This window comes from Schistocerca piceifrons, chromosome 7, assembly GCF_021461385.2.
Source record: "Schistocerca piceifrons isolate TAMUIC-IGC-003096 chromosome 7, iqSchPice1.1, whole genome shotgun sequence".
NCBI classification, from domain to species: Eukaryota; Metazoa; Arthropoda; class Insecta; order Orthoptera; family Acrididae; genus Schistocerca; species Schistocerca piceifrons.
In genome coordinates this window covers 369,399,574-369,424,771 of record NC_060144.1, presented here as the reverse complement: position 1 = coordinate 369,424,771, position 25,198 = coordinate 369,399,574, and the positions used below count along the sequence as shown (strand labels likewise).

The following is a 25,198-nucleotide window of genomic DNA, read 5'->3' as shown; positions in this document are numbered from 1 at the left end:
TATGATGACATGTCAGTTCTAGTGTAATATATTTGTCCAATGAATACCCGTTTATCATCTGCATTTCTTCTTGGTGTAGCAATTTTAATGGCCATTAGTAAAATTGGTAACCTACGCTGTACAATCGCCATAAAGTCATGAGATATTCAATTGACTCTTTTGTTAGAACATGTTATGCGTTTCGGGATTACACCCATCTTCAGACATTACAAACTTCAATTCCTTCCTAACCAACCAGGCGCACAGCCACGACAACTCAAAAAAAGTGTCCAATAACATATGACTATAACTGCGACACAATCAGTCTTGAAGAAATACGCTTTGCTTCAAGACCGCTTGTGTCGTTATAGTCATATGTTATTGGACCCTTTCTTTGAATTGTCAAGGCTGTACCCGTTGATTGGCTAGGAATGACTTTATGTTTGTAATGTCTGAAGAATGGGTGTAATCCCGAAACGCGTAACATGTTCTAATAAAAGAGTCAATTCAACATCTCATGACTTTATTGCGATTGTACAACATTGGTTGCCAATTATTAACACAAAAATGATCGCAGGCCTCAGACGGGATCTTAAGTCCTGTATATCATTATTGAGCATATCTGGGGTACCTTGCAACTTGCTGTTCAGAAAAGATCTTCACTCCCTCGTACTTTTACGAATTTATGGACAGCATTGCAGGATTCATGGTGTCAGTTCCCTCCAGCACTACTTCAGACAACAGTCGAGTCCATGCCACATCCTGCTGCGGCACTTCTGCGTGCTCGCGGGGACCATGCACGATATTAAGCAAAAGTATCAGTTACTTTGGCTCTTCAGTTTATATCTCGATTTATTTCACAGAAATGGGAAGGCCCTCATCACCTCACTTTTGCTGTTCAGATGACGAACCGCTCCGAAATAGCGATAAGTGGGGATTTTCCCGTACGACCATATCATGAGTGTACCGTGAATATCAGGAAACCGGTAAAACATCAAATCTCCGACATCGCTGGGGCCGGAAAAAGGTCCTGCAGGAATGAGACCAACGAGGACTGAAAAGAATGATTCAACGTGACAGAAGTGCAAACCTTAAAAAATTGCTGCACATTTTAATGTTGGGTCATCAACAAGTGTCAGCGTGCGAGCCATTCACGGAAACATCATCGATAGGGGCTTTCGGTGCCGACTGCCCACTCGTGTACACTTGATACTGCACAAGACAAAACTTAACGCCTCGCCTACACCCGTCAACGCCAACTGTTGATGACTGGAAACATGTTGCCTGGACGGAGGAGTCTCGTTTCTAATTGTACCGAGCGGATGGAGACAACCTCATGAATCCATGGACCCTGAGTGTGAGCAGGGGACTGTTCAAGCTGGTGGAGGCTCTGTAATGGTATGGGGCGTGTACAGTTGGAGTGATAAACCATGGTACATCTAGATACGATTCTGACAGGTGACACGTGCATAAGCATCCTGGAGGATCACCTGCATCCATTCATGTCCATTGTGCATTCCGACGGACTTGAACAATTCTAGCAGGACAATGCGACACCCCACACGTTCAGAATTGCTACAGAGTGGCTCCAGGAACACTCTTCTGAGTTTAAACACTACCGCTAACCACCAGACTCCCCATAAATCAACATTGTTGCACATATCTGGGATGCCTTGCAACATGCTGTTCAGAAGAGATCTCCACCCTATCGTACCCTTACGGATTTATGGACAGCCCTGTAGGATTCGTGGCGTCATTTCCCTCCAGCACTACTTCAGACAATAGTCGAAGCCATGCCACATCGTACGGCGGCACTTCTGTGTGCTCGCGGGGGTACTACACGATATTGAACTCTTCAGTATATAGGGTGTTACAAAAAGGTACGGCCGAACTTTCAGCAACCATTCCTCACACACAAAGAAAGAAAATATGCTATGTGGACATGTGTCCGGAAACGCTCATTTTATTACTTCTCTTCAAATCACATTAATCATGGAATGGAAACACACAGCAACAGAACGTACCAACGTGACTTCAAACACATTGTTACAGGAAATGTTCAAAATGTCCTCCGTTAGCGAGGATACATGCATCCACCCTCCGTCGCATGGAATCCCTGATGCGCTGATGCAGCCCTGGAGAATGGCGTATTGTATCACAGCCGTCCACAATACGAGCGCGAAGAGTCTCTACATTTGGTACCGGGGTTGCGTAGACAAGAGCTTTCAAATGCCTCCATAAATGAAAGTCAAGAGGGTTGAGGTCAGGAGAGCGTGGAGACCATGGAATTGGTCCGCCTCTACCAATCCATCGCTCACAGAATCTGTTGTTGAGAAGCGTACGAACACTTCGACTGAAATGTGCAGGAGCTCCATCGTGCATGAACCACATGTTGTGTCGTACTTGTAAAGACACATGTTCTAGCAGCACAGGTAGGGTATCCCGTATGAAATCATGGCGGTGAATCGAGGAAGTACAGTACATACTGACGAAACTAAAATGAGCTCTAACGTGGAAATTAAGCGTTTCCGGACACATGTCCACATAACATATTTTCTTTATTTGTGTGTGAGGAATGTTTCCTGAAAGTTTGGCAGTACCTTTTTGTAACACCCTGTATATCTCGATTTATTTCACAGAAAAAGAAAGGCCCTCGTCACCTCACTTTTACCGTTCAGTTGACATACTGTGGAGCAGTCATCTCTCATAGCACATGCAGTTTGGTGACGATGTTTAAAAGAAACGATCACTTGCAGCAGGCGACACTTAGTACAGGAATAACACGTCAGCGTCGCTGCAGTGCACTCACGTGCCACGGGTAGTCGATCGAGACACGGAAGTTTCTCCGGTAAAAGCGAGTATAGGGAGGAGCGCGAGCCGGAGGCAGCGGTGTGTGGAGGAGGCGGTGAGCGCGTATCCCTCACAACGGCGGACGGGTTGCGCAGGCGCGCCGCGCCGATTCGCACCGCGGCGCCGGAGAACAGACAACAATGGAGAGAGGCGAGGCCGGGGCGACGCAGCTGGCGCGCGGCGCAGGTGCCTTCCCTACCCTGCCGTCCGGCGCGCCGATCACGCCGCGCAGCATGCAAATACCACCGGACGCTCCCACGACCCGCAACCAGCAGAGGTCGCCACTGCTTAATGAACCGCGCACGACACGGAAACCGCACTGCGGAGCGCCGTACCACGTACACTTATGTCGGCCAGCGCGTATTTTGTGGTCGCTTACAGGTACTGTTCGCTACGTAAACCAGCGGACTGACGGATAGGAGGTGCAGCGACCTGTGACTATTTGCTTATGACGCCGTAATGTAGACGAAAGTGTCGAGTTAGAGTGGCTGTAGGAGGACACAACACGATGGGGACCCGAAAAGTGACATCACCCGAGGGCGGCCGCTGTGGCCGAGCGGTTCTAGGCGCTTCAGTCCGGAACCGCGCTGCTGCAACGGTCGCAGGTTCGAATCCTGCCCCCCCCCCCCCCTAGGGGCTCAGCATTCATTTGCTGAGTACAGGCTTGGCGACCCCGGGGTCCTGAGCTGGGGACTGGTCAGCGCCGCCAGTCTCCTGTCACCGTAACCCCCGGACATGCTTCAGCGATCACCGCATGGCGCGGCGGTGGAATGTTGTGTGCTGTGGGGAATGGTAATCTTGGCTTGACCGCCTGGATTGCGAAGAAGGTAAACCTCTATAAAAACCCCTCAATCTTACGGTGTGCTGCACGCCTATAAGATGCATGGCTGTTGGGGTGGAACAGTCGCAAGCGGGCAACCTCTGGGGCACGTGCCCCACCCCAGTTGTATAAGGCTTACTCAGGCACGCGGGGCTCTGTCTGAGCGTAGTTCCCTAGCTGCTCGTGGGACCACAATGGACCCTTCGACCTCTACGTTTCCCCCTACCAGTGGATTGGGTGGGCCACTGGTAGGAAAACACACCCCATCGAAAAAGCTACTTCGTGCTGCGAGTCCTCCAGCGCCTGGTGTTACTAGAGCTTTATCAGACTGTCGTAACCGAGCACATGCTGATAACCAGAATGTGTTCTTGATTGTCAAACGGAAGGAAGGTAGCTTTGAGAGAATTTCTCCCTTTTACATCCACAAGGATCTTGAGGGAATTGCAGGAACAATGAAATCTGTGAAGCGACTGCGCAATGGGACTCTGTTAGTTGAAACTTCTAGTTCCCGTCAAGTCACTTCTCTTCGGAAAGCAACCTATCTCGGAGAGTACGCTATCGAGACCGAGCTCCATTCCACTTTGAACTATAGTAAGGGTGTTGTGACATGTAGGGACTTGGTGGGTATCCCCAAGGACGAGTTGAAATCTGAGTGGGCTGACGAAGGTATTGTCGACGTGCAGCATATTATGAAACGTGTCGAAGGGGACCTAGTCAAATCCGACTCGTTTATTCTCACGTTCAATTGCCCGAGACTCCCAGAGCATGTTAATGCGGGTTTCTTACGTTTGCCAGTACGGCCATATTTCCCCAACCCAACGCGCTGTTTTAAAAGTCAGCTCTTTGGGCATACTACGTTGGGGTGCAATGGGATAGCCACTTGTGGTAAATGTGGTCAGCCTGCCCATGAAGGAGCCGATTGTTCATCGCCTGTGAAGTGCGTGAATTGCTCTGGGAGTCACCCTGTCTGGAGCCGGGTCTGCCCCATCTATCTCGAGGAACGGAAGATACAGGAGATCAAAACATCTAAGCGCATCCCCTATGGTGAGGCCAAGAAGCTCTTTAAGGCCATGCAGCTTCCTGTGTTTAGAACATCTTTCGCTTCTACTCTGCAGAAACCGGTACAGTTGGCCACTGTTGCTACACAAACGGATGTTGCTAGTGTCAGCACTAATACCTGCGTTTGCCAGTGCACTTGTGCTGCTGCGGTTGTTTTGCAACCTGCAGCTCTCCCCACAACGTCGGACAAGGCCGTGGTTGCTGACATTGGGGTACTTCCTGTTCCTCCCCATATGGCGCCTTCTGCCCAGGCGAGTAAATCTCCAACTGTTGACAAGGTTCTGCATTCTAAGCCCCCAAGACGAAGACGCCGAAAGTGAAGGTTTTGCCACCTGAGGAGACTAGTCAGGGTCAGTCCGATGACGATGCCATCGTACTGTCTGACATCTCCCTTGGGTCGCCATCGGAGCTGATGGACATTGATGTCGACCGGGGGCGATATTCTCGCCCCAGGAATAAATCTCCGGCCAGTACGGGCTCTCCTCCAAAGCACAGAGGCAGGGTGAAAATTCAGCCACCCTGATCACTGGCTCCCATATTACAGTGGAACCTGAATGGGTTCAGGAAGCATGTGGCCGAATTACAACTCCTTGTACGAGAGCGCCCCTTGTGCTTATGTCTCCAAGAGACACATTTTCGGGCCACTGATGCTCCTTCTTTACAGGGCTATACCGTGTATCGAAAAGATGATCTGATGGGGGAAAGGGCAAAGGGTGGTGTTGCGGTTTTTGTCCGTGACATGCACCACTCATCTGAGCTCCCTCTCGTTACGGACTTGCAAGCAGTTGCAGTTGACCTTCTTGTGGGGCGGAGGCTCGCAATCTGTTCCGTTTACTTACCGCCTCAGGATGCAATAGACTCTGAGGCTCTCACAGACCTTATTAGCCAACTCCCCCGCCCATTTCTCCTTCTGGGGGACTTCAATGCTCATAATGTCTTATGGGGCTCTACGACTACTTGCCCCAGGGGTCGCATTCTGGAAAGCCTCATGGCGTCTGAAGAACTGTGCATCCTCAACTCTGGTGCTCCCTCTCATTTCTGTACTGCTTCTGGGTCGTCGTCAGTTATTGACCTTTCTTTTTGCTCTCCAGCACTCGCGGATTCTGCTCTGTGGGAGGTTGCCGCTGACCTCCATTCTAGTGATCACTTCCCCCTTTGGATTCGCCTCCTGGATGAGACTGTGGCATTACCAGTGCCGCCCAGGTGGCACCTCTTCAGAGCTTACTGGACACTTTTCAGCCATTTAGCTGTTTTGGAACACTGTGCCAGCGTCCACGAATGGGTCGACCATGTTACAGCCGTGATCTCCCATGCTGCTGAATTGTCGACCCCACTGTCCTTAAGTCATCCCAAGAGGCGTCCTGTCCCTTGGTGGACCATTGAGTGCCGCTCAGCCATCCGAGCCCGCCGTGCAGCTCTGCGCCGCTTCAAGTGCCGTCTCTCAGCTGACAGTCTTGCGGCCCTTCGGGTGGCAAGGGCCAAGGCGCGGCGAGTGATTAAAGAGAGCAAACGACGGTCATGGCAATCGTTCTTGAACTCCATCTCCCGCTCCACTAGTTCTACGAAAGTATGGGAAGCCATCAGGAGGATTTCCGGGAAACGCAGCCAACTACCTGTCACGGCATTGCTGCATCAGGGTTGTCTATTCACGGCGCCGAGACACTGGCCATGTATTTTGCCGAATCTACTGCCACTATTAACTGTGATCCAGATTTCTGCCGCTACCGCATTGCCATCGAGAGGGATCACTTGGACTTCCGGTCTCCAAATTCTTAACCCTACAACTGCCCCTTCACAATGTGGGAACTGGATTCGGCGCTGTCTGTGGCTCATGATACTACGCCAGGTGATGATCAAATCCTGTACAGCATGCTGCAGCACTTGTTGCTGCCATCCAAGGAAGTTCTCCTGAATTGTTTTAATATGATATGGTCATCCGGCACGTTCCCTGACTCGTGGGGAGAGGCGATTTTGATTCCCCTCCTCAAACCGGGGAAGGACCGAATGCATCCCAGTAGTTATCGGACTATTGCTTTGACGAGCTGTGCCGGGAAGACATTGGAACGCATGGTCAACCGCCGCCTGGTTTGGCTACTCGAGACCAGGCAGCTCCTTAGCCACTCTCAGTGTGGCTTTCGGAGATGTCGTTCAACTATAGACAACTTGACCCTGCTTGAGGCGGCCATCCAGCAGGCCTTCCTACGTAACCAGCATGATCTAGGTGTATTCTTTGACATTAATAAGGCGTATGACACTACTTGGTGCCGCCTTATCCTCAATCAACTCCATCAGTGGGGCTTTCGTGGCCATCTCCCCATCTTCATTCGGTCCTTTCTTTCCCGCCGCCTCTTTCGATATCGGGTTGGTAATGTGCTATCTGATTTGTACGTGCAGGAGAATTGTGTTCCTCAGGGAAGCGTTTTAAGTGTCACCCTCTTTGCCATAGCCATTAACAGTATCACGTCCACTATTTGGAGTCCTTCCCAGTGCTCCTTGTTTGTGGACGATTTTGCTGTTTTCTGTTCTTCCTCCAGTCTTGTCACTGCTAGTCGGCAGCTGCAGCTTACGATAAAGGGTTTAGAGGCATGGACTGCGAAGACGGGTTTTACCTTTTCTGCAAACAAATGTGTGTGTGTTCATTTTAATCGTTCTCGACGTGCTTTTACCTCCCCTGAATTGCGTCTGAGGGACACCATTCTTCCTTTTAGAGACAGTGTGAGGTTCCTGGGCCTCACTTTTGATTCCAAGTTGTCGTGGTTGCCGCACCTTAAAGACCTCAAGGTACGGGCCCTGAAGGCGCTGAATATTTTGAAGTGTCTGAGCCATCGGTCCTGGGGAGCAGATCGGGCGCGTCTGCTGCAGTTTTATAGGGCTTTCGTCCGGTCGCCTCTTGACTATGGATGCACCGTGTATGGCTCAGCGAGGCCTTCGTATCTGAAGATTCTTGACGCAGTACACCATGAGGGTATCAGGCTCGCCACTGGTGCCTTCCGTACCAGTCCCATCCCCATCCCGTGTGCTGAGGCAGGGGAACCGCCGCTCGCCATCCGGCTGAAACTCCTTATGGTGCGACGGGTGTGTCAATTCCTTGCCTGTCCTACCTTCCCTGCGTACCCTACTGTTGCCCGACCGCCTATGGAACGTCTCTTTTCCAGTCGTCCAAGGGCAACGAGACCATTTGGGATTCGTGCCAAGCATTTGCTTGAGTCCCTTGGTGTGGAGCGTGTGGCACCCCAACTCCAGGGTTTTACCCGCCTGCCTCCCTGGTTGCTCCAGAGGCCCAGCGTCCTTTTAGACTTTTCAGAGTACCGGAGGAGCAGCACTCCTGCGTTTGTTTTTACCTCCTTATTTTACGATATTTTAAACCAGCATCCCGACCATGTACCAGTATTTACGGATGGCTCTAAACAGGGGGACTCTGTTGGTTGTGCTGTTGTTTTCCCTGATCGAGTCGTCAAGTTACGGCTTCCTGCGGCGTTTACCATCTTTGATGCCGAATTGTTTGCGACCTTGCGGGCATTGGAGCAGATGAGATGTGTTCCCAGTCTTAAGTTTCTCATCTGTTCTGACTCCCTGAGTGCCCTTCAGACCATGCAACACTTGTACCCAGCGGATACGATCGTCCAGAACATCCATGATGCCCTACTCCACCCGCAACGGCAAGGGAAGGAGGTTTCGGGGCACGTGGGTATTAGGGGAAACGAACTGGCGGATGTGGCTGCCAAAGATGCATGTTCCCTCCCTCACGTTGTTGAAGGTGCCGTCCCCCTCCATGCTGTTACCTCCCTTTTGCGTTTTCGTGTTATGCGTCAGTGGGAAGAGGAGTGGCTGGCAGTCGGTGAAAATAAGCTGCGTTTGGTCAAGGCCACCACGCGGCCATGGCGTACGTCCTACCAGTCGTGCAGGCGGGATGAGGTTCTCCTCACTCGCCTCCGCATCGGGCACAGTCCCTTAACGCATGGTTTTTTACTCCGGCGGGAGGACCCCCCAATCTGCAGTGCTTGTGGCGTCCAGATTACTGTCCGCCACATTTTACTTGACTGTCCTTTATTCTCTGACCAGAGGGCGGTGCTTTCCTTGTCACCTGATTCGCCCTCTATTTTGCAAGACAACGCAACGACTGTGGTTAAGGTCTTACGGTTTTGTGTCCTGTCCAATTTGTTGCCTCGGATTTTAGGGAGAGGATTTTAATGTGCTGTTGGGTGACTGGCTCACCCAGGTTTTAGGTAAGAGGTCCGCCAGTCACGATTACATAGCCGGCCGCGATGGCCGTGCGGTTCTAGGCGCCCCAGTCCGGAGCCGCGCTGCTGCTACGGTTGCAGGTTCGAATCCTGCCTCGGGCATGGGTGTGTGTGATGTCCTTAGGTTAGTTAGGTTGAAGTAGTTCTAAGTTCTAGGGGACTGATGACCACGGTAGTTGAGTCCCATAGTGCTCAGAGCCATTTGAACCATTTGAACGATTACATACTTGTTTCACTTCGATTTCTGTTCTCTTTTCCTTGTGTTTCCTTTCCTTTTGAAGTGCGTTTCTTTTCCTCTTGTTTTGCCTCTGCATAAGAGGATTTGGAACTGCGTCAGGCCTGTGTCTTTTAGCCGTTCTCCTTGTTCGCTGTCCGTCTTCGTCCCTTCACCGCATGTGTTCCTGTTTCTATGCGTTTGGGCGCTGATGACCACGCTGTTTAGCGCCCGAAAACCTCAAACCACATACACACACACCTCGAATCCTGCCTCGGGTATGCATGTGTGTGGTGTTCCTAGGTTAGTTAGGTTTACGTAGTTTTAATTCTCGGGGACTGATGACCTCAGATGTTAAGTCCCATAGTGCTTAGAGCCATCTGAACCATTTTTCATCACCCGATTTCACAGAAACTTCGCTCTGTGGAAGACGAGTTGGTATAAGCAAATGCGTGTCTCGGCTTATCCGTAGAGAGGATGGTTAGTTCATTCGGGGGAGGGAACGAAACAGCGAGGTCATCGGTCCCTCCAAAGATAGACGACTGTCTCTGAGAAAACTACAGTCACAGTTTTCAACGTAATTTAGATGCCGTTTCGTACTCGGTAATCTCATCGGAAATTCTGGTACAGGGTTCGAAACCCATTATTGTATTTACTTTATTTTTCATTTATGTCCGCATGTCAGTAGAAGCTTACTACCCAAATGATTCTTATCAAATTAGGGGCGTTATATTAATGGCAAAATTACAACTGGGTTTTACAATATTGTACATCTATTATACGAGGGTAATCCCAAACGTAAGGTCCCCTATTTTTTTAAAAGAACATAGACCTGTTTATTTCTACAGTGGTTCAAATGGCTCAGAGCACTATGGGACTTAACTTCTGAGATCATCAGTCCCCTAGAACTTAGAACTACTTAAACCTAACTAACCTAAGAACATCACACACATCCATGTCCGAGGCAGGATTCAAACCTGCGACCGTAGCGGTCGCGCGGTTCCAGACTGTAGCGCCTAGAACTGCTTGGCCACTCCGGCCGGCTTCTACAATGGTTTATATTAGTTTACAGCTTGAACATTTTAGCTATTTTTCGACATAATCACCATTTCTGTCGATGCATTTTTGTAGACGCTGTCAGTTTTTGTATGCCCATGTCATAACAGCTAGCCGCCATGCTGTTCAGAAAGTTATAAACCTCTTCTTTCACCTCGTCTTCGGAGCTGAATCGCTGGGATCACAATTAACGCTGACAGGCACTGTGAGACTCTGAAGAAGCAATTCAAAACCGGAGAAGAGGAATGTTGAGCAAAAGCGTACATATTCTCCATGACAAAGCTGGCCCACACATCGCTCGGCAAAACGTTGCTCTCCTGCAACTGTCTCAGTGGAACACGATCACCCACCCACCCTATAGTCCTGACTTGGCACCCAGTGACTATCACCTGTTCCCTAGGTTAAAAGAACATTTGGCCGGAAAGCGATTCAGCTCCGACGACGAGGTGAAAGAAGAGGATCATAACTTTCTGAAGAGCATGAGGGTGAGCTGGTATGACATGGGCATGCAAAAACTGCCATAGCGTCTCCAAAAATGCATCGACATAAATGGTGATTATGTCGAAAAATAGCTAAATGTTCAAGGTGTAACCTGATGTAAACCATTGTAGAAGTAAACAGGTCTATGTACTTCTAAAAAAAATAGGAGACTTTACTTTCGGGATTACCCTCGTACAATATACACCGACAGAAAAAAAATCTCAACATCAGCAAAAAGATGTGCGACGTTAATGGAAGTTGGTAAGCGTGTTTCTACATCCGGGAGGTGATATCTATTCAGATTTCGCGCCAGTCGCGTAAGAGTGGCCGTGCCAGTGCCACTAGAAGGATACAAATCAAGTGTGCTTTAAATACTCGCTGCAGCGATCGTGACTTTACCTTTTTGTATTGGACATTGTGAATTGATGTTAGTCAATAATGCCTTTATGTCGACGAAGACGTCATTATCAACACCTCACTGAGCTTGTAATGGAATTACGAGAGGCTGGATCTTTCTTTAGCGGTACTGCAGAAAAACTTGGGAGGAATGTAGCCACTATGTATGATTGCTGGCAGCGGTTGTCACAAGAATGTATCGTCACAGGAAGAACGGGGTCCGGATGGCCACCGTGTTCGGCGCGGGGCTCTGGCATATCGTACTGCATCTGTAGTAGCAGTTTGAGTAGTAGTTGGCAGCATAGTGATACAACGAACTGTTACAAATCGGTTACTTCAGGCACAGCTCTGAGCCAGATGGCCTGTAGCGTTCAGCCTACTAATCCTAAACCATCCCCATTTGCGACCTCAGTGACGCCAAGCGAGAGGGCGGCGCAGAGGTCTGTTGGGTTTTCTGATGAAAGCTAGGTCTGACTCAGTGCCAGTGAGGGCCGTGTGTTGGTTAGAAGATGCAAGTTTAGGGCCTGCAGCCGCCCTGTCTGCGTGCTAGACACACTGGATCTACAACTGGAGCCGTGATCTGAGGTGCGATTTCGTATGGAATCAGGAGCGAACTGTTGATCATCCATGCATCCTGATTGCAAATTTGTACGTCAGTCTGGTGATCCGAACTCCTCTGCCGCCATTCATGAACAGCATTCCAGGATTTTCTTTCCAACACGATAACGCTCGCCCACATTCCGCTGTTGTAACGGAACATGCTCTACCGAGTGTCGACATGTTGCCTTCGTCTACTCGGTCACTAGATCAGTATCTAATCGAACACATGCGGGGACATCATCGGACGACAGTTGCAGCGTCATTAACAACCAGCATTAACCACCCATGTATTGACTGCTCAAGTGCAACAGACAAGGAACAACAAAATGCATGCACATTTCCATGCTTTCTTTCAACATTCTGGTGATTACACCGGTTACTAATGTACCAGCATTTCACATTTGCAAATGTAAATCATTTAAATATGTTACGTAGACAAATGCATTCCCGAAATTTAATTACTCTACATTAATTATTTTTCGGTATCCAGATTTTTCTGTCAGTGTATATGTATTTCATTCATATAATAATTTTAATATTAATTCTTACATTTTATTCTTATTTTTATTCTTTAGCAAGATTTGGTGCATTCCCTTGTATGATATCGGCCATAGAAACATTTCAAAGATAGTTATTTCGAAGACCACGAGGATTGCGCAAAGGCAAGTTTGCCACACTGACATTTACTTGTATGACTCTCACTCGGGAAAGAAATCTCTTAATTGATTATAAATCAGGCCTTGAAGGCCTGTTCGGACGGTGTCCTTTTTTTCTCGTTTTTTTTCTTTTTTTTGTTTTGTTTGATTCACCAGAGATACAGTTAGTAGACAAGTAAGGACAACGTTATTTAAAAGCGCATCGGAAAACGTTGATGTGGTAATCTTCAGCGGACCTGGGTAGATAAATGAATAACAAAAATAAAAGTAGTAATCAGCTTTCCACATGGGGTGCAAAAATCCGGAGCCGCAACACTAGCTACCGTACTAGCACTTTGGTCGTGCTGTTTACATGGTAAAAGGCAAGTGCAGTACCTCAAAAATTTTGACCGTCGTTTTCTCTGAAATGGTAGGGTATCTACGGATAAGCCGAAAAACGTGTTAGTTTATTTTGACCCCTCTTTCACTGGGCCAAATCGGATTAGAGGAAAATATCGAAGCAATTCAGAGGCTATTGAAAAATGGTTCAAATGGCTCTGAGCACTATGGGACTCAACTGCTGAGGTCATTAGTCCCCTAGAACTTAGAACTAGTTAAACCTAACTAACCTAAGGACATCACCAACATCCATGCCCGAGGCAGGATTCGAACCTGCGACCGTAGCGGTCTTGCGGTTCCAGACTGCAGCGCCTTTAACCGCACGGCCACTTCGGCCGGCCGCTATTGAAAATGTACATAGAAGGCGGTAGTGAATCTAATTGGCAAGAAAAAGAATTTATAGCACAACTAGACTGAAAGGATGGATCGTCCGATTAGGTGCATTCTGACGTGTAAAGGAATCGTCACTTTGTGTGTGTATGGGGGGGGGGACTAGAAGGGAAGGATATTGTAGGGGGACATCACGGCCTGATTAGAGTAATCAGCTTCATATTGATGCAGGCTACAGTAGTTCTGCAGAGATGAAGAAGCTCGCGCAGAATAGAGTACGAGTAACATGGAGGGCTGCCCCACACATGACTTAGAGCTAGGAGCACAGCAAAATAAGCAAAGGCCGTCAGAATAAAATTACGCACTACACTTAGACCGAAGAAGTTTCATAATTACAGTAGTTCAGAGCCAACATTTGGTCCTGGATGCGGGCGCCTCCAGAAGAAGTTTCAGCGGAGATTTTAGATGCACATGTAGACCTATATCTCTACAAACTACAAGTGAATGGCAGACGGTACATCCAAGAATACCTCATACCATTTTACAAAAAAACTAATATTAAATTTTTAGAAATACATCGCTTGTTCCGTCACCTAATGGCGTCAGCTCTTATAAACAATTTTTTGCCTTGTGTACAGTTTCCTTATCACCCTTCCGTCTTACAAGTCTACAACCACGTCTTTCGAGAGCTTCAGGAGGATACCACAGTCAGTTCTCTCAAACAATATTTCTCAGTCAACATCACAGAAGTACACATCCCTGCAAACTGGCAGCCTTCTTTGTTCTATCACCCTCAAAAATCCAATAGAAGGCAAACTGACCTGAACCTTGATTTCCCCCATTTTTCTTTGTAATCTTCTTAGCAGAAGGCTACGTACAGCCGTTGTAATTGGCATATGGAACAGAAACTAAGAACACTATGCAATGCATTTAATAATTACTCATAACGTCTCTATGAACTGCAATATTTGCACAGTAGCAACAAAAAGTAAATCGACTCCAGACGTAGATTTTCTGGAAATCATTATGGATACTAATTTCAAATAGCTTTCAACAAAAGCCAAACAACCAACTTAGAAACAAAATATAATAACATGGATATTTGAGACAATGAAAAACTATCAATGAACGTCTGCAATAGCTAGAAAGGAATTACCGGTATGGCATTGTTTACAGGGTAAAATCTTTCACTTTTACAGGTTGGAAAACAATTTCACAGAATGTAAGACCAGCTGCGCGCCACATCAGTTGAGTTACGCTGCATCAGTTCCTTGTACAAAAGAACACTTTCCGTACATCTGGAATGAGTGTATTAGTCCACGTGCCCTGCTAGTAACGAGTTGTTTAATTTAGGCGAACTTGAGAGATGACGTAATGACAAATGACACACGCCCTGCTGGTATTAGCTTCGCAGCAACGTAATGAAGAGATTAAATTCGTCACTTCCTGTCCGAGTTCCACGTGCATCTGCATAGTCTCTCTCCGAACTCGCTTTCAGGGCTGCCCGCAGCATTAGACTGATTCTCAAACCCCAGGGAGCTTCTCAAAAATTGGCCTAATTGTCTTCCGCATCCAACTCTTCGTAAACCAGATTTTGTTGCCCCTCTAGATTGTTTCAATTTTGCTTAAAATGACCGGTTCAACTCCATATTAACAAACTTCAGATCTGATTTATCGGTTACAAGAATATCCATCAAGCGTGATGTTATTTCCAGTGACGTAACACGGATGTTGGCCGATTGCTCTTATAGTCTGTACAGTCAAACCCAAAACCAGTCATTAAAAAAAAAAAAAAAAAAAAAAGATCAGTTAGGTAAGTGTGCAAAGACTGTCAAACTCACAGAAACACTTTACAGAGGCACTGCAACAAATTTAGAACCTTCTGGAATTCTGGGATAGATTTAGTTTCGCACAAAGATTTCAGGCAACATATTTGTTTTCTGCTGTTGCACTTAATGTTTTCGCTGTTTTAGTAATAATACCAAATGTAAGGCAAGTAATATAAAAAACTAAGTTCGCTAGTAATTTTCTGAAAGCTTTAATTATTCAAGGCTTATTTAAATACCGGGTGATCAAAAAGTCAGTGTAAATTTGAAAACTGAATAAACCACGGAATAATGTAGATAGAGAAGTATAAATTGACACACATGCTTGGAATGGCATGAGGCTTTATTAGAACCAAAAAAATACAAAAGTACAAAAAAATGTCTGACAGATGGCGCTTCATCTGATGAGAATAGCAATAATTAGCATAACAAAGTAAGACAAAGCAAAGATGATGCTCTTTACAGGAAATGCTCAATATGTCCACCATCATTCCTCAACAATAGCTGTAGTCGAGGAATAATGTTGTGAACAGCACTGTAAAGCATGTCCTGAGTTATGGTGAAGCATTGGCGTCGGATGTTTTCTTTCAGCATCCCTAGAGACGTCGGTCGATCATGATACACTTGCGACTTCAGGTAACCCCAAAGCCAAAAATCGCACAGACTGAGGTCTAGAGACCTGGGAGGCCAAGCATGATGAAAGTGGCGGCTGAGCACACGATCATCACCAAACGACGCGCGCAAGAGATCTTTCAGGCGTCTAGCAATATGGGGTGGAGCGCCATCCTGCATAAACATCCTACGTTACAGCAGGTGTTTATCAGCCAGGCTGGGGATGATGCAATTCTGTAACATATCGGCGTACCTCTCACCCGTCACGGTAGCAGTCACTGACGTTCTGCTGTCCAGCGCCATCCGTCGGACATTTTGTGAACTTTGCTTTTTTTTTTGTTCTAATAAAACCCCATGTCATTCCAAGACGGTGTGTCAATTTTTACCACTCTATCTATATTATTCCGTGGTTTATTAAGTTTTCAAATGTACACTGACTTTTTCATCACCCAGTGCGTAGCTATGAAAAATTAATTTTTTCTGAACAGTAGAACGTGCTTCAAGAGTACCTGAAGTGTTGAAAATGAGTGAAAAGGCTTTTTTCTATTACAGTTTGAACTGTGAATATCCTATTGGGCGTCATTCATGGCTCATCTTGAAATGGAAAACCTTTTTCCGTAACTGCTCGTCCATTCCGGTTATAAAGATTTAACCGTACCTCGTTACCGAGAAAACCAATTACTTATTATTAGCGTAACATGAGGTTTTATTTAATCGTTGCCTCTCCCTGCTAATGGTCCTTATTTTGTTGAAGAAATCTCCACCTGGGAACGAGTAGCAATATTGTCTGTCAAGCAGCGTTAATGGCACTAAGTTCATGCACGAAAGTGATCTTATACAGTTTACCGCTACTGTTATTCGAGGTGGAAACACTTTTCTTTAAGTAAAATGAACAGTTTTTTACTCACAATACCACACGCGCACAACAAAAATATTTCTCACGAAATACCCAGGCTTCATACATTAGCGGAGAAGAATTTTTATCACGTAAGATTGCGCTATATTTAAAGGTTATTCACAATCTAAGTGGATTTTATTACCTCTGAGTGGGTTCTGGGCCAACAATAAATAATTATTATCGCCATAACTGATCATCAAGATTTATGTCTGTTTAAAAATTCAATTTAAAACTGCTGCTGCAGTTTTTCACCAAGAAGGCGGCTAACATAAGACACTTATCGAATTTGGTTCAGGCATTGTTTTACTAATAACAAATAACATATATATTAAATCTTTTCTGTACCTTCACTTTATGCATAATCATTTAAAAGTATTTCCCAACGTTAATCACTTATTATTCCGCATTTTTCAAATAAAAAACGCTGTAGATCAATAGCGCTAATGGCTGCACTCTATTGAAGCTGATCAGAAAACTTAACAATTACGTAGGATGATAATCAATTAAAATAAAAATTCAAACACACGTATTGATTTCAATGTCACAGAAACTCCATTTTTCAAATATTACTTAACAACATAATACAGTTTTTTATAGACTTCAGTGTTACAAGACATAAATCACATCCGATCGGTACAACAGTTCGAACAAGAAGGATTATTCTAGAAGGATCATAGATAACAAAAGATGGTGATTTTCATTATCTTTTTCGATATGTATTGTCTGAGACAAAGGTTTTTACAGAATATTAAATTCTGTCAATAATTATTTATTATTTAAGTAACGATGAAGTCCTTTTTTTATTAATATCCTGACAATGTTCATTCAGATTCCACACACAATGTTGTCGTAAACATTTTTCTGTATAAAATACATGCGTGGATATTACAACTGTTACCGGTTTCGGCCACTGCCATCTGCAGATCACACTTACTACGTACTTACATGTATAATTTGACGTTTGATATCCACATCAGAATATTTTATGATCCGAAAATGGCAGCAGCCGAAACCCGTAATAGCGAAGTGTAAAAGTTTGTTTGATGAAGACAGACCTGTAAAATGAAGTTCCTATCTTTCGTTCAATGGTCCCGTAGTAAGTAAATAACAGCCGAATGCAGTTATTCTCCAACTGTCAGACGATTCGGGGGTGCGGAGTCCAATCTAGACGGATGCTTACTCTAGGAGCAGACGTGCGGTCGCAGTAAACAGCGGTATCAGAAGATAAACTTCTTTCAGTTACATGGCCTCGTCACCAGACAATTACACGTTAAACTACTGGAGATTTCCACAGCTTTCACAAGGTCAGATTGCTTGTGAGAAATATTTGTACTTTCGTCACAAAGCCCCAGATAAAACTCTCCAATGACTCGTGCATCAGAGGAGATTCGGGCCATGGCCTCAAAACTACTGATTAAATTTTACTGCTGTTTATGTTGCAAATGTCAGTTACTATCAGTAGCGCATTGTTTGACACGAATAGCTAAAACTTTTGTCTAATTGTCGATGGTTATTGATTGCAATTTAATACATTTCAGCATGAATATAGGGAAGCAAGATAGATGAAACGAAAGAGAAGTAATTGATAAGACCATGCGCAAATATTTCAGTATCTTCCGCTCACATCTTTTTGCTACCTGTTCCATTTCCAGCAACATCACTTACACGACATCCGGCTTTCACATCTCATCAAGTCGTTTCTTTCTCTTCTACATAATCTCCGCCATATTAACGACCGTATAACAACGTGCAGTTAACAGCTACGATTGTATAATCCCGTAGACCAATAGTGACTGTCGCACAAAGACATTTTTCTATATCTGCTGCCGTTCTAAACCAATTTTTTTTCTCCAACCACAGGAACACATTTCATGTTCAGATCACTGTATTCAGCAGGTGAAATTAATCGGTTCTGCAAGAAACTGTAATAAAGCCGAGCTTAATCCTTCAGATTCTCTTTAGCAGTGATCGCCATTTAGATTGCCTTATTTTCTATTTTAGCTTACGATCGCTAGTTAACAATCTGTGTAACGATTTACATAACCCACATGTTGCCAAAATTATTTCGAGTACGCTGCAGAAGACCCTTACACGTCGTCCACAGAGTCCCGATCGCTCCCCCCTCCTTCTCCCCCCCCCCCTCCCCCCCATCCCCCCCCTCCCCCCCCCCCCCGGCCACGCTATTTCCATATTTCTGGAGCCCTGTGGAAAGACAGTCGACAGTCGTGGCCGTCAATTTGCATTGGACGAACAGGTGCACGCCTGGGCACTGTCATGGTTCCGTACGCGACTACAAGCTTTTTACATGAAGGCATTGATCGTCCTGTCCCATAGTGTGATTAATGTATTAACACTCACAGGGATTACTTTTGAAATAATAAATACGTAGTTTACTGACTTTTTCCCACCTGTCTCGTTTCCATTGGATTGCCCCTTATAAACTAGCAAAAGCAGAGAATCAGGAGTAGCAACAGACTCACCAAGCATTGAGAAGAAAGAAGACATACTGAAAAAGTCCCTCGTTATCCTAAAGAATCGATTAACACGATAAATCAGGTTTTCTGTAAGCAACGTGGGAGAGACAACGGCCTGCAATAGCTGGCGCTTCGTATTTGCCGTTGCAACCTGCTAGCGTCTCACGAAGCACAGATTCATTCGCCATGAGCTAGGAAATGTGTTGCTACTTGCCGATGACCAGTTCACTGCTGCTTCTACAGAAGGTAGCAGGTGAGCCTTGTCGGTTCGTATCGAATCTCTGGTTCGTTTTCTCTTCCGGTCGCCGGGCTGTGCTCTTGCGCCGCGTCTTCTGGTTTGAAATGTTTGTAGCGCGGGCGAGTGCGAAAAGGACAGTCACCGGGGACGAATAGGAAGGAAGTCTCTTGGAAATTTTTGGAAGTTTGTGGTAAGATCTTAAGGGACCAAACTGCTGAGGTCATCGGTCCCTAAGCTTACACACTACTTAATCTAACTTACACTAACTTACGCTAAGGACGACGCACACCCATGCCCGAGAGAGGACTCGAACCTACGAAGGGGAGGGGGGCAGGCGGGTGGAGGGGGGGGGGGGGGGGGGTAGCCGCGCGCGGAGCGTGACAAGACGCCTAAGATCGCGCGGCTACCCGGCTCGGCTCTGTTGTTGGAGGAAACGACTGTTGTCACGTTCCTGTGGTTGGTGCCTTGATCGATTTGCTCTGAGGGAACCGCTGCAACTTGAACTACTTTGATAATGATTATTTGATTCCGATGCGCTGAAAGAGCGCCTATTTCCTGTTGACGAGCTTGTGTGATCTAGTTTGGCGGCGTGATTCTTCCCCGAGTTGTGAATTTGTGCCTTCCGGGAAGTTTGGATCCGCCGTTTGTGTGATCAGTGTCACTTATACAAAATGTTTCAGCCTGGCCACCTCGGTGTTCGCTGAAAGCCCTATGTTGCTTTTCTGCAAGGTTCTCATCTGGCCCGATCTATTAGTTTACCGGATGAGTTGCCGGAGAGCTGTGAATATTTCTGTGTTGGGATCCTTGGGTGTTGTGAGGCGAGATTTATGACCTGATTCTTGGAGCCTGATTGGGTCTGCGTTAAAAATGGTTCAAATGGCTCTGAGCACCATGGGACTTAACTTCTGAGGTCATCAGTCCCCTAGAACTTAGAACTACTTAAACCTAAATAACCTAAGGACATCACACACATCCATGCCCGAGGCAGGATTCGAACCTGCGACCGTAGCGGTCGCGCAGTTCCAGACTGTAGCGCCTAGAACCGCTCGGCCACTCCGGCCGGCCCTTGTACTGGTATCTGGCCATTGTACTACTAGTAGAACAAGGATTTCAATCCGGGAGGGAAGCTAGAACTTTTTATTTAAGATCTACTTATCTATTTTTTAGCTTGTTTATATTAATATACTTATTATTGGTTCTCGCCAGTGTTTAAACTGTACTATTCTTAGTTTAGTCTGTTAATCGCCGTCTGCCGGCTGTTGTGCCTTGTAATGGATTGCTTGTTCAGACAGCCGTTTACTGAAAGTGTGTTATCGTAATAATTGAGCTGTTGATGTGTCTACTCATCTTCTTATCGTATGACGCTTATTTCACGAGCTCCCTGCTGTTGCCTGATGCTGTTTCTGCAGCCTGTGCGTGCAGTTGGGCCGGCTTGACAAGGGTGAGCAGACGGACAGCACGAAAATACTAGTGTGAAACAGCTCTGCAGCATCGTGACTGCTTCAAAATGGTTCAAATAGCTCTGAGCACTATAGGACTTAACTTATGAGGTCATCAGTCCCCTAGAACTTAGAACTACATAAACCTAACTAGCCGAAGGACATCACACACATCCATGCCCGAGACAGGAGTCGGGCGGTTCTAGACTGAAGCGCCTAGAACCGCTCGGCCACAGTGGCCGGCTGCCGTGGCTGCTGCTTGAGTTAAATATTTTCTTCACTGGTTCGCTTGGACCTGAATCTTTTCAGAGTTCGCCTTTTGACCTGGATCCCTTTTGGTGCCGTGCCGTTTCTGCATCAAGTTTTCCTATCAGCTGGACCATTTGGTGGTGGTCGCATTTGCTTAAAATCGTCAGTTCCCTCAAAGGACCGGATTAAATTATGATTTGTGATTTGAAACTATTCTGTTAGCTTGGGTCGCTTAAATTTGTTTAAGCATTTTTCCTAAGTTTGTATTAATCGTTGTTACATCTGACTTTTAAAAACTTGCTTTAAATTTCTTAGGTATTTTAAACGACTGTATTAATTTATTGTAATTTAAAAACGTTGTTAGCTTGGACATTTAAATTTGTCCAAACGTTTTATCTGTTACTAAATTTGTTCCAGTCACTGTTACATTTGACCTTCAAAAATTTTCGTCTGTGATTTAAAACCAAATGTAATTTAGTATGTAATTTAATTTGGTCTGTTAGCTTCAGACATTTAAATTTGTTTACGTATTTTACCTGTTACTAAATTTGTGCTAGTCATTGTTACATATCACCTTCAAGAATTCTTCTTTAAATCTCTCAGGTCTCTTAAATCTAGAGTCCGTTTTTAACCTGAGACATTTGAGGTATTATGTTTGTTTAAACATTTTGCTATCGTTGTTGAATTGGTTAAGCCCTTGTGCTCCTTTGAACTCACAGCATTCCACTTACTAAGAACTGCCGATTTCTAAAACATCATTTACTTGTGTTTTAGTACTGTACTTTTTTTAAAAAAATGCTTAATAAATGTGAATCACTTGCCAAATAATGAATGATGTCATAACTTGGGGCCTAACCCTTCCATGAATTCCAGTTACTCTGGCTTTCTGGTGCCCAGCAGGGACAAAGCAGTCATTCACCACTCCACGCAAATGATTCTTACGACTTCCATGGCGGCTGCTCTCCAAGCCACTCCAAAAGACCCGAGGAAAACTCGTTTGCAAAATTAGTACTGGCGTTTAGGAGCACGGTTCCTACAATGTGAAACTGAAATGGCACGCAAGGTTTCCCACAGAAGTCAGTGCACCCTATCTTGACATAACTGCGTTATCTGAGATCTTATTGTAAGTCGAGAGGTTATGCGATAAAGAGCTTGGGAATGTGTCTGCGTGCAGGTTGCCTGAAGAAGTGATGTAAATTAACAACAATCTCAGAAATGAGATAACGAATGTTGCAGAAATGTTTCTGAAACAAACATGCATTATTTCTTCACCGATTTCAGTAACGTTCTTCAAATGTATCGACAGTATCTTTAAATAAATAAAATAGTCATACAGAGAAGTAAACACCATTATAACTAATATATAAGCAAATAATGATTCAGATTACATACTCACTGCGCTAAGGGGTAGTACACATACTTTATGAATAATCTGCAGCTTCATCTTTGTCGGCTATAAGTAAAATATCTTGTGACTATTTATTACTGTATGTTTCCATTTTCAACATGTTCTGTCCCCTGTAAATTGTATAAGTGGTATTCAATACGGATGCGTTTCTACATAAGGGGACTAAAACAAAAGCGTAAGAACAAAAGGTTTTTTCCAAATTCACCATTTACGACAATCAACGATCCAGCATTAAGTACTAAATTTCACGTATCGGTGTATTACAGTAAAGGAAGCAAGACAATACAGCAGCCCACACATCGAAAACATCGTGCATATACCATCATACACGAAAACATTTCTCAAAAAACTTCCTACAAGAAATAAAAGAAAATAATGACTACCAGCAGCAAAAGTTATTTTCTAGCAAATAAATCCATTCTCATTACTGAAGGTATTTTTCGTACTTTTGTCACCAAACACGTTTCATTTTATTGAAATAGCATATCATGAGTGGTCTGTAATGAAAGATATTTATAATTTCACTTCGTTTCTAGCTCGAGAAAGAGTTACAAAAGATGAAATTTCCTGGCAGATTAAATCTGTGTGATGGACCGTGACTCGAATTCGGAACTTTTGACTTTCGCTAGCAAGCGGTCTACCGACAAAAGACGTTGATTTTACTTACGGTATTTTGTATCCTATTTTTGCTCACATCACGTAACTCCGTCTCCTAGAACGTTTTTGAGATATTTCTTCGTTTGGCACTGTTGTTTTTACCTAATCCGACAGTGGTTTTCAGAACTATGCATTTTTTGATGTGAAACACAACACAATCTAGCACCAATGCTGTTTGTTTGCGTCTTTCTGGCTAAACGTGTCTGCGTCTTTTGTGTGGGTAGTACTGCCAACCTAACCGATAGTGTTTCCTTTGATTCGTCATCTGTACCTTACGTCGTTTAATTATGTTACTATCTATTTATTTAATCTTTAAGAGAAATAAGAAGTGGTGAAGTTAAAGATCAAAATGGTGAACAGATTGAGGGGGTAGGGGACAAAGATGAGTTAACTGTGAAACCAAGTAGGGTAATGGAAAGTGAGTAGACAATGAGACTGAGGAAATATACACATCAAAAAAAGTATGGCATCACCTCGGTTCCCTTTCTATTGCTCATTAAAACCACACTTTGCATGTTGCATTTCCATACAGCGAGACCTTCAGAGGTGGTGGTCCAGACTGCTGTACACACTGGTACCTCTAATAACCAGTAGCACGTCCTCTTGCATTGATGCATGCCTGTATTCGTCGTGGCACAAGTTTATCAAGGCACTGTTGGTCTAAATTGTCCCACTCCTCAACGGCGATTTGTCGTAGATCCCTCAGCGTGGTTGGTGGGTCACGTCGTCCATAAACAGCCATTTTCAGTCTGTCCTAGGCGTGCTCGGTAGGGTTCATGTCTGGAGAACATGCTGGCCACTCTAGTGGAGCGATGTCGTTATCCTGAAGGAATCATTCACAAGAGGTGCATGATGTAGGTGCGAATTGCCGTCGATGAAGACGAATGTCTCGCCAGTATGCTGCCGATATGGTTGCACTATCGGTCGGAGGATGGCATTCACGTATCGTACAGCCGTTACGGAAACTTCCATTACCACCGGCGGCATACGTCGGCCCCACAGAATGCCACCCCAACATAGCAGGGAACCTCCACCTTGCTGCACTCGCTGGACAGTGTGTCTATGACGTTCAGCCTGACCGGGTTACCACCAAACACGTCTCCGACGATTGTCTAGTTGAAGGCATATACGCCACTCATCGGTGAAGCGAACGTGATGCCAATCCCGAGCGGTCCGTTCGGTATGTTGTTGGGTATTTCCGTCAGGGTCTACATTTGCGCAGCACGTGCCGATAGTCCTTTTATCTGCATAGTTCAGTTTTCCACGGTCTTTAGTATGGACAGAGACTGCGATTGCTGTGTACGGATGCGAGCCGAGTTGGTGACACTTTGCTCTCAGTTCCAGGCTGTGATGGCTTCGGTTACACAGCTTGAGGCTGCGGTGGATGGGCACCAATGTTCTAGGCCGGTCGTGGGGATCCAACGGACGTCCAGCACGTGTTCCGATCGGTCCTCACCGTGTGGGAGGTCGCCCCGTTGCGAAGCAGGCGGTGAAAGACTTCCCAGTCGGCCGCTTGTAAGGCGTCCCCGGTTTGTCTGACAAACAGGTTCCAGGTGTTGTCTGTAGCTGACACTGTCGCTGAGCCAGATGCTGTCGACTGTCCTGTTTCAGAGGAAACCACTCAGCCTGAAAGATCAGGGCAATCGCGAAGGGTGGGATTATTGGTGGTTCGGAGCTCCAACGTTAGGCACGTTATGGGGCCCCTTAGGGACTTGGCTGGCAAGAACGGTAAGAAAACCAATGTGCACTCCGTGTGCATATCGGGTGGAGTCATTCCAGATGTGGAAAGGGTCCTCCCGGATGCCATGAAGAGCACACGGTGCAGCCAACTGCAAGTGGTTGCTCACGTCGGTACCAATGCTGTGTGTCACTTTGGACCAGAAGAGATTCTCTCTGGTTTCTAGAGGCTAAAAGAAATGGTAAAGGCTGCCAGCCTTGCTTGCAAGGCAGAGCTGACCATTTGCAGCATAGTTGACAGGACCGATTGCGGACATCTGATACAGAGCCGAGTGGAGGGTCTGAATCAGAGGCTCAGACGGTTCTGCAACCGTGTAGGGTGCAGATTCCTCGACTTGCGCCAAGGGTGGTTGGGTTTCGGGTTCCGCTGAATAGGTCAGGTGTCCACTATATGCAGGAGGCGGCTACACGGGTAGCAGGGGCTGTGTGACGTGGACTGGGCGGTATTTTAGATCAGAGCGTCTCAGGAAAACACAAAAGGGCTTCAGTCACAAAGGGTGCAGGCTGAAAACAGAAAGAACGTAGATACAGGAACTATTGGTATAACAGTTGTAAATTGTCGTAGCTGTGTTGGGAAAGTACCAGACCTCCAAACGCTAAC

At 45.8% G+C, this 25,198-nt stretch overlaps 1 protein-coding gene across 1 annotated transcript in view; it reads left to right on the top strand.

Annotated features, from left to right (window-relative positions):
- LOC124805711 (translation initiation factor IF-2-like) overlaps nt 1-25,198 on the top strand; it is a 164,074-nt gene that overhangs the window by 44,604 nt on the left and 94,272 nt on the right. The window contains exon 2 of the mRNA XM_047266281.1: nt 2,925-3,167. Within this exon, the coding sequence (XP_047122237.1) occupies nt 2,925-3,167 (243 nt within the window). The remainder of the gene's footprint in view (nt 1-2,924; nt 3,168-25,198) is intronic.